At 35.3% G+C, this 10,794-nt stretch overlaps 1 protein-coding gene across 3 annotated transcripts in view; it reads right to left on the bottom strand.

Moving 5' to 3' along the window:
• The window catches only part of COPS5 (COP9 signalosome subunit 5), a 35,953-nt gene that overhangs the window by 4,259 nt on the left and 20,900 nt on the right, over nt 1-10,794 (bottom strand). For 2 of the 3 annotated variants that reach the window (XM_006150460.3, XM_014588594.2), the window contains exons 6-8: nt 7,559-7,670; nt 3,850-3,998; nt 1,944-2,185 (exon numbers count right to left, since the gene is read on the bottom strand). In XM_006150460.3, the coding sequence (XP_006150522.1) occupies nt 2,101-2,185; nt 3,850-3,998; nt 7,559-7,670 (346 nt within the window). In that variant the 3' untranslated portion in view covers nt 1,944-2,100. Of the gene's footprint in view, nt 1-1,943; nt 2,186-3,849; nt 3,999-7,558; nt 7,671-10,794 lie in introns of those variants that run through there. The other variant, XM_027772625.1, reaches the window with a different exon arrangement.

Raw genomic sequence — 10,794 nt, forward strand, 5'->3', positions numbered from 1 at the left:
GCCACCGGGTCTGGGACGCGAACCACGGTCAACTACATGGGAGTCCAGCGATATAGCCATTACACTAACTGCTGGTCCCTAGAGTATTCTTTTTATAAAAAAAATTATTTATTCAGTTTTATTTATTCATTCATTCAATGTGATCAAAGAGAAAGAGAGAGAGAGAGAGAAGAGGGAAAGTGGTGAAAGCAAGCTGCCAGACCCAGGACTCAAACTGTGGTTGGCCATATGGGAATGTCCAGCACCTTAACCACCATGGCACCTGCTGGTCCCAATAGAGTATTCTTAGAAAAAAAAAATCTACTTCTGCATGGCTTAAATTTTTTTTTTTTTTTTTTTTTGAGCCTTACTATATTGCCACACTGGCCTTGAACTTGTGATTCTTCTGTTTCAGCCTCCCAAGTAGCTCCAAATACAGATGAACGCCACCATGCCCTGCTTAAAACTCAACTTCCTACTTACTGTTAGGATAAACCCCAAAGTCCCCTGTAGAGACCTACCTTCATCATATCTCTTAAGTCATCTCTTGCCACTCCCTACATCCTACTTGACAATCTCAAGTCTAACTGAACCTCATTTCTTTGAAGATTGTATGTTTTTGCTTTCTGTCTCTGACCTTCCTTCTGTACATTGCTATCTATCCAACCACAGTAGTAATCAATTTGCTAGTACTCTTTTTCTGGCTAGTACTCTTACCTTTCAAATTTTACCGTAATGGTCTGGTCACTTTCTTCTGGAAGCCTTTTTTTTTTTTTGAGTTTTTTTTTTTTTGCTATAGGGTGTGTGCGCTCACCACAAAGACAGAGAGAGAGTACACTCACCATAAAGACAGAGACAGAAAAAAAGCGAGAAATCACCACCCCAGGAGGGATAGCCACGCCATAATCCCTTCTCCTGGATTCTTCTCTTGGGATCTTGGGCACACACGCACGTGTGCCCAGTGTGAGTTTAAGCCACTGTGTCTGGGACTCGAACCGCGGTCGGCTACATGGGAGTTCAGCGACATAGCCATTATGCCAACTACTGGTCCCTGGAAGCCTATCTTGATAAACCCTTTTCTGGGATAAGTGTTTCTTATTCCTTAGCCACTTTATTTCTCCATTTATAGCAGTATACTTAAATTCTTGTTAGCTTTAGCCTCCTCAATAATTTCTGGGAGGACAGTGGGCATGTCTAGCTTGTTCAACAAACCTCCCTAGAGTAACACTGTGTCTGGTACTGGAAAAGCATTTGGTGAATATTTAGATAACTAGATACTTTGAGTTAGGCTCTGTCTCTAATATGTTATCTCATTTTTTGGGAAAATCATGTGTGGTTGGTATGATTTGGCTAATGTTTCATAGGAAGATAAAAATGTGAACTTATATTTTTATTAATAGACTATCAAAAGTTGTATAGTCTAATTGAAAAGTGGTTCTGGGAGCCAGCAGGTGGAGAAGTAGTTAAGGTGCTGGACTCTCACATGGCTGACTGTGATTCAAGTCCTAGATCTGGAGGCTTGCTTTCTCATCCCACACTCCCAAAGCGTGCACGTGCTCTATAGCAAATTAAAATAATTATCATACTAAACAAAATAAAATAGGTAATTCTTAAAAAACAAAAGAAACGTGGTTCTAACAATCAGTATGTCAGGTGAAATGCTGACCTTATTTAACTAATATAGGCAAGCCTTTTTAAAAAAGAATTATTTTATTTCATTTTACTTATTATTACTATTTTTAAAAAATTTGACCAGAGAGACACAGAGAGAAGATCGTTAAGTGAGAAAGAAAGCTGCTGGGTCTAGGAGTCTAGCGCCTTAAACACTACACCACCTGCCAGCCCCTAGGTAAGACTCTTTAAAAATAAAAAAGGTTTTAATAAATATTTTTCTCTCATAGTCAAGAACATTAAAGGATACTGGAAAAATTACACAACTCTAACCACAAAACAATGAAAGAAAATTTCATTTTAAAGAGTTTTATTACAGGATGTTAATATTCCAGACACTTCAGAGCACCTTATACTTCTAATCAGATGTTTGGTAATTGGTTTTAAAGTATTACTTGAGTATTTTACTCACACCAGCTTTCAGGCAAAAGTACTATATTCAGTGACAGTTTAAGAGATATTAATTTGATTAAACAATTTATCCTTAATAACTTGAGACATCAATCCATGGATAGCTTCTATGGTAGTTTTACAGCTGGGAAGAAAAAAAAAACATACCACATAATGTCATAAATGAAAAACCATTTCAGCCGTACAAGCCCTCTCCTCAGCGTGTCCATCCTTGCACCCCCAATAATGACTTTTGTTTTTATTTATACTGCTGAAACCACACGCAACTTTAAGTTTACCCTAGTGATTTGCTTAGCCTTCTGCATTTCTTTTGACCATTTCATTGCTTAGAAGAACTCTCAAGAGAGAATGACAACGTAAAAATCTGATACACTTTGTAAGGGCTAATTTTGTTACTTGTCAGCAGCTCTGGGAAAAGTTCTGTTTTAGAAGGCAACTAAAATGATGCATAATCCTTAATTATATTGATCTCAATATTATATTAAAATCTGTTATTCCCTGTTATTACTTGAATTAAAAAGTTATAATAAAGCCTATAATTTCTTTCCACCCTAAAATAATCACAAAAGTCCTCCAATTAAAAATCAAAGTTAGGTTAGTGGTAAAGGACTTAGATTTAAGAATGATAAAAAGCAAAAAGAATTAAAAATCCCACCAATATTCAGAGTAAATGCACTTCTCATAAAGTTACCCTCAAAAGGAAAATTGTCTACTTTTTTTATTACTACTTTTGTCCTTCCTACTATTCCTATACAATCAAAGATATTCCCACAGTGGAATTTTGGCTTTAATAAGAAACTAGGTTATAAGTGTAGATAAAATTGCAAGTTACACATATAGTCAAATAAAAACACATACTCAAAGCAAGCACCAAAAATGAGTCCTAGTGCCAGAGAAAAATATAATTTTTATTCAGGCTACCAGCTCCACCTTCTAAGAAAGAAAGGGAATGAGATAATTCTGACCCAATATAACTTCTGCTCCTAGGATACACTTCCCTTTCTGTTCTCCCTTCTTTCTCTTATAGACTAATCCAGGCTTTCTTAAAATAGATACCAATGTGTCAGTTTATATAGATGTCAACACAGTTCTCCTTCCCTTTCTTCTTCTAATGATCATACTAAAATTCAAATCTTTGTGAAATTAAATGTTATGTAGTCTTTTTAATTCTGTATAGTGTATGTATCTGAAGGGCAACATAATTATTTAAGTATCTGAGAATACATGGCAAGTATTTTCCTAACAAATTCCTTGGCAGTAAAATTTGGGACATAATTTAATATTAAATTATATTATAAAGGATTATTTCAAAAGTATAATTTAAGATAAATCATTTCTGTGTTATTTTGGGATTTAGAACTATAAAAAACTTAAAATTTGATAAATTTAAGAAGTATTAATTTAATACCTTGAAAGACGATTAAGACAGAATTGATTAGAACATCTTTTTGCAAAAACGAAAGGAAAAAAAGACCCAGTGATGGACTAGTTTTCTCTGTTGCACGCTTTAGCTGAACCTAGAAAAGGTGATCACTAGGACTGTTCCATAATACTACCTTTCTGTTTGCTTTAAGCCTTCAATGGTCTTATCTCTAATATCTCCTATAATTTCAAACTTAAACTCTGTGTTGGACAACTGTTAAAGGCCCCCAAAAGTTAATACCATTAATGCATGACCATTCTGACTAAGTTATGACTAAGTTAAACCATGAGGCTTTTGAATCTTACTATTACTTGCAAGTTATGAAAGAAAAGGAGTCAGGGGCAAGAACAGCAGATTCTTCTTACCTGTCTCTTGTAGCTTTGGCAAGTTTGTCTTCTGATTTTCGGTCATGTGTTTCTAAACCCAGCATAAAACTCCCCCGTCCCAGCTGAGCTTCTGACTGCTCTAACTTTTCAGACAAATCAAAGACCTGACCGGTGGTGTAGTCTGCATTCTGTGGAGAAAATGGTATGTGTCAGTACACAATACAAATTTACCCTTAGAAATAAGTAAATTAAATTTCTTCTACAAAGAACATTCCATTGACAAAAGAATTCCACTCTATAATCTGAGTGGATCATCAGTGAAGTAAGAAATCAGATTACACCTATAAATACTGCTTTCAATTTCAAATAGTTCAAGAGTAAGTATCTTCCCTTTCATAATTTTAAGATTAAATTTGGAATTTTTCTGACTGATGCTTAAATGTAGTATGTTATTGTGAGAAACTTTGAAGTACAGAGATCTGAGTCCTGATTCTGGCTCTGCTGATTAGTTGGGAGGCCTGAAGCATGGTTTCAAGATTTCTTCCGAAAACAGGAGAGGATGGCAGTAACTTCGATCTTAAGATTATGAAAAGAAACTAAGAAATGTATATAAAGTTTTTAGGACCGTCCATGGTATCTAGTAAAGGCTTAATAACTGCTAGCTAATTTTGTTATTGTCCTTATTGAACATTTAGCATTAGTACTTATGACAATATTTTAAAAAATAAATTTATTTTAGCTTTCCTGGTATAAAAGTAACTATCAACAAAAATATTTTGAAAAATGTACAGTAATACAAAGAATAAAATAAACACACCTATAATTCTTCCACGTATTTATAACCATGGTTATATTTCAGAGTATTGCTATATACTCAAATGTATACCTGTATTTTGGAAATAAGATTATTTTATATACTCTATTTTTTTTTCTAAGATGTTACTTTTTTTTTTTTTTAAATTGCTACAGGATGCCAGCAAGAGAGAGCAAGTGCAAGATTTGGGCCCTGCCACAATCTTTTTTCCTCCACTCTTCCATTTTGTCAGGATTTGGGGCATGTATGCACATATGCCAAAACACACCAGAATGGGATTCAAACTATGGTCACCCAGGTGGAATCCAGCTTTCTATGCACAGCACTTAACCACTGTGCTACTGTGCTCATCCAATATTACATACCTTTCAAATAAATTTAATATTTATGTGTACACAACTATAATATTTAAAAAAATTTTTTTATGGGTGTCATTTTTCTAGTCATCTGAAATACAAAAAAAAAATCACAAAAATAAGTTGTGAAATATATATTGCATTTCTTTCCTAAATCTTCAGGAAAAAAGCGAAAATGAAACAACTTGACAAAAATTAGTATGTTACTGTATTTGAACAGTTAGTAAGGACTGTACATAGGAAGTACAGTTCAACCACCAAACATAAAATGTTATTTGCTGTCATACTAGAGGGCCCTTTAAGATGCTCCAAGTTCTTTCAATGATTTTACGAACTTACACTATTTTAAAAAGATGGCATTGTATTCATCTTGTTTCAGTGTAAATGCTATAGGAAACCAACATTATTTTTCTCTCACACTTGGAAAAAAAACATTTTAAAGACCATGTCATAATCAGAAGAATCAATCACTCAAGCCATAAAAATGTAGGCTACCAGAACACTTATACTATTACAATGACAATAAAAAGGTCCAATTACATTTCAAACACATAGAGAATAAATGCAGGGAACTAATTTCTTTAATTAGAAAATAACATTTTTTTCTGGTATCTTTGAGATTAATTAACTGCTTTAACTGGGGAAAGAGAGAAGATGAACATATATATTCATATTTTTTCTTTTTGAGAGAGTTCTTGCTATAGGGCATATGTGCTTGCCAGAGACAGAGAGATAGAAAAAGATAGTCAAAAGACAGAGAGAGAGTCAAAGAGATAGAAAATGAGAAATTGCCAGAGACAGAGAGAGTCAAAGAGATAGAAAATGAGAAATCAACCACCAGGGGGATGGCCATGCCACAATCCCTTCTCCTCCATTCTCCTCCTGGGATTTTAGGCATGCACACACATGCGCCCAACTTGAGTTTCAAGCCACTGGGTCTGGGAATCAAACCTCAGTCAACCACATGGGAGTCCAGTGCCCTAACTACTAGTCACCTACTGGCCCCCATATTTTTTTTCCTAAAACACTGCAAATATAAAAAGCTATTCAATATAATTTAATCTTTTCTTGATTACTAATGTCCTCATATGTGCAGTGCTGAAATACAGGGCCAGTCACAGGGCTAAGTAGGTGGCTCTGCTTGCCTTTACACAAAGGTTCAGACTGCTCTGGACTTACCAGTGTTTTCTCCTGTTACCATCAGGAGTCACTTCTGACTACTATTAGTATACTTGCCTCGAAGGACACACATGTGACACAGTTAGCAATGCCTGGCACATAGGAAGTACTTAAATATTTACTATTATGATAGTTCTACTTCCTTCTAATCTGCTACATCTGACCACTGAATGTAAGAAATAAGAATAGATACTCTTCAGAGTTGGTTTGAAAATCATAGAATGTAGGATCAAGTGAAGTCTTTTTTGCCATGAATACAATGCACCACATAAAAATTATAATATCTACTTATTAGGGCTTTATTATATGCTAGGCACTTTGCTAACTGATCTGTATAAACAATCTCATTTAATTCCCAGTGTACTCAAATTAACTAAGTTCCTGAAGACTACTTAGAACTAGTGAGTAAAGTTGTTTCAGACCCCAATTTTATTTCAAATCCTATAGTTCCTACCACTATGCATACTACAGTACACTATAAAATGTACTGTAACAAAAAAAGTAAAAATGGTTCAGAAATTCTAGAGAATAGAGAAGCTTGTTTTTTAAAAAAACATCTATCTAAATATATTAGATTTTAATGATATATCAGAAAATATTGCTGGCATCTGCTGCTTTAAGGTAATATTGTGATTTCCTTGTGGGGTCTTCTCATGCCCCATTCCCAATCCATGTGCTCCTGAGGCCTGTTCTCCACCTTAGCACAGCAGGAAATCACTTACCACGAAGAGCCGCACCAGGTTCATTCCCTTGGCCCACACAGGTCTAAGGGCGGGCATGGGACCTCAGTAAAGCCAATCAGATACAATGAGGCACTGCCTGAGAGACTCAGTGTGTGTGTGTATGTGTGTGTGTTAGTTGCTTTTGTCTTTTAAACATGAAATTGAGACATTATGAGGTATGATGTTAAAGCTGTCATCTTGCTTTCACATAAAGCCTGGAAAGTGAGATAAATCGAAGCTGAGAGTAATAGTAAAACCTCATAATACTGTTTGAATGCTAACTTAGTTGTGCCTGAGGTAAGCCCTACTCTTTGATTTTACAACTTACAGGATTCCATTTCTCATTTAAGTTAGTTTTGTGCCGTATCCTGTTACTTGTAACCAGGCTCCTAGATGACACACTTGATACAAAAAACAATTTTTGCATTTTTTCTTCTATGGCTCTTTAAGACAGGGGCAGATTTCGCCTTGATCTGGCCACTCGATTTGCCATTAAGACTTGGTCTTTATGGATTGGTCTAGTATCCTGATCCATTTCTCACGGTGCAGAATCCCATCTGAGCCTGGTGTCCTGGTCAAATCAGGTATGGCCTTTCTGTGAAACAGGGTTTCAGCTATTAAACAGTTATGTAGCTAAGATAAAATTCAGATGCATCTCTTGCAAGTAGAGTACTTACAGTAAGCAAACTAGAGGAACTCAGCGTATTCACCCAGTATTTATTCCACAAAAGTTCAAGCAATTTGCGATCCAATGAGGATTTGAAATATGAAACTTCTAAGGCATAATATCTATGAAATGCAAGCACAAATGTATTAAGTGAAAAAATACCATCCAACTACATCATAATTTAAGCAAATTACATTTTATATTCACTCAATCTTAGCCAATAGGCTGAGAAGTGATTACACTTTATATTCAAATAGTCACGTTTTACTTTTTAATTCCAACAGAGAAATTAACAACCATAGTTTCCTTATTCTTCGGAGGTTGTGGTTTTCAAATCTTCTTTTTAATAAACCTTACATTTTTCTTTCTGTAAAGCCTGAAAATTTCTAAGATGTTATTAAGAACCAATCATAACTTCTGAATTTCATATGTTTATTTGTGTTAATAATAAATTCCAATTAATAGGAACTTGAGTTGCCTCTCTCAGGTCAACTGTAATTTTTTTTTTTTTTTTTAATTTTCTATAGGAAGTGCTTGCTGGAGAGGAAGAGGGAGAGAGAGGGAGAGGAAGTGAGGGAGGGAGGGAGAGAGAGAGAGTGAGTGAGAGAGAGAGAGAGAGAGAGAGAGAGAGAGAAAGCATCTCCCAGGGAGGATGAACATACAGCAATCTCTTCTCCTTCATCCTCTTGGGATTTTGGGCATACATACATGCTCATGTACTTGGCATGTTTTTGTCTAGTCACTGGATCCAGGACTTGAAATGCACAGTTGGCCATGTGGGATCCAATGTCTTAACCACCATGCCTCCTGGCTGGCTCTCAGATGTAATTTTTATTAGCCATTTTTTTTTTTTAATTTAAATTGCTGGAGGATGATGGGGGCAGAGAGAGAAGAAGGGAGAAGGAGGGAGAGGGAGACAGAAAGGACCTCTACAATGGGACCTGGTCACACTAAATCAATCCTTTTTCCTCCATTTGTCTATCTCTTCAGGATCCTGCGCACACGCATGTAATGTATCTGGTTTGTTTTTCAAGCTGCCATTTAATCTGTGGCCAGCCATGTGCAATCTGACTCCTGTCGTACAGGGCTTAACCACTGCACTATGGAGCCAACCTTGTTAATAACTTTTTTTTGGTCATTTTTTTTATCATTTATTTATTTAATTTTATATTTTCCCACAAACATTTACTTTATATACAAAAAATTTCTGCTCATACTCCATAGTTCTTGACAGTTAATAAATAACTTTCAAAATTTCAGAAAACTGAATTTTAAAGATAATGTTCAAAATATATTATAATTTTGTTTAGTCTCTATAACGAGACAGTATGGTTTTAAATATTTTTGAGAAAATATTCACGTCAACTACTCAAACTGTTGAAAAGCAAACACCCAGCACATAAGTCACATATTAAACCTCAAATCAGCCCTGCCTACCAAGTAGTCTGTGCTATACCATCTGCTAGCAAAGCAATCTCTCTTTCTTCCTTCAAAGTCTTCAAGATAATCCTCTGTTTGTGGTTGCTCTTTTGCAATCTCTACTGATTATAAGGCTGGCTGAAAAGTTCAGGTTATTTTATGGTGTGAATTCTTTCATATAGCTTCTCTAATCCTCAGTTTCCAAGAACTTCTGTTGGCTTACTTGAGATCTACCTTAGTTCCACAATTTTCTGATTAACCTTCAGATATGACATTCCAGTCAAATCCCTGTCCAATAAAGATTGTTTCCAATTTCTGACTCAATGCAACAGGTATTATTGAGCTCATGCAAATAACCCTTCTGCCACAAAATAAGAATACTCCCAAATATTTCCAATTCCAGAGGAGTCAGGAAGGAAGAAAAGTTTGTTTCCATTTAAAGAAACAAACAAACAAAAAGAAAAAATATTTTAACAAATTGCTGAACCTATCAACAACTCAAAAGAAAGCAAAATCCTTAAACTGGGAAAACAAAGCATAGTAAAAAAAAAAATTCAGTAATGTTTTACTCAAAAGTCATAAAATTCTATTTCACCAGTTCAGTCTTATGTTCACTCTCTCTTCTGTTGAATTTGCAGTGTTACTGTGGTCCATTCTTTCCGTTTAAATCCTGGAAGGTAACATTCAACGTTATTATTGATATTTCTTGTTCCTAGCATTAAGTTGATCATTTTCTTGGTAGCTTTTTGTTCTCTTACTTCTGTATGTGTGCCTTTAGTTTTCCTGGTAGAGCACTCCTTTAAGAACTTCTTGAAGAGTGGGTCTGGTATTGGCAAATTTTTTCAGGTCTTGTTTACCTGAGAATGTTTTTACAATTTCTTTCCATATGAAGGTTGATCTTGCTGGGTATACTTGGTTGAAACTGTTTTTAACTTAACACATTGATGATATTTTCCCATTCTTTTCTTGCTTGCATTGTATCTGATGAGAGATATGATTTTACCCTGATGGGATAACCTTTGTAAGTAACCTGATGTTTCTCTCTTGTCAGTTTTAGTATCTTGTCTTTGTCTGTGGATTTGGCTGATCTGGCTATGATGTGCCTTGGAGAAGATCTTCTTGGGCTGATTCTATTAGGGGTCCTTTGTATTTCTTGGGTCTGGATATTTGAATGCCTCTCTAGATTTGTGAAATTTTCTTCCAGGATTTCATGGACTAGATGATCAATGTCCTAAGTAGTCGTTATCATCTGGGATACTGATTATCTGGCTGTTTGGGTGCTTAATGGTGTCTAGTATTTCTTGTATAGTATTCATATAGTTTTGGGGGGGTTACTTTTTTTTTTGTTGTTTGTTTGTTTGTTTCTACTAGATCAGAGATTTTTGCCTTCAACATACAAGATTTGATCTTCTGCATGGACTGACTAATGTGCTTTTAATACTTTTGAGGGAGGTTTTGATTTCCTGAATGGCAGCCTTCATCTCTAATAGCTCCATTTGATTCTTTTTATGGTGTGTATTTCCTCTTTTGGGACATTTGAGAACTTCCTCCCCTCCTGGAACTCGTCTCTTTACTCCTGCATCTTCTGTAGTTCATTGTCTCTTAGTTCTTGCATCTCATTTAGTTTTGTCACTATGAATATTCTGAATTCTTTATCTAACATTTCCACAATTTCTACTGTGCTGTCTGTGGGTGATGAAGGATTATTCTTTACTCTTAGGGAGAGCTATTTTCTTGTTTTTTCATATTTCTTTCTTTTCTTTTTTTTGGGAGAGGTTTTTTTTTTTTTTTTTTTTTTTTTTTTTTGGGGCAATGGCCTCCCACACA

Source organism: Tupaia chinensis, unplaced genomic scaffold, assembly GCF_000334495.1.
Source record: "Tupaia chinensis unplaced genomic scaffold, TupChi_1.0 Scaffold000288_2, whole genome shotgun sequence".
Taxonomy (NCBI): Eukaryota; Metazoa; Chordata; class Mammalia; order Scandentia; family Tupaiidae; genus Tupaia; species Tupaia belangeri.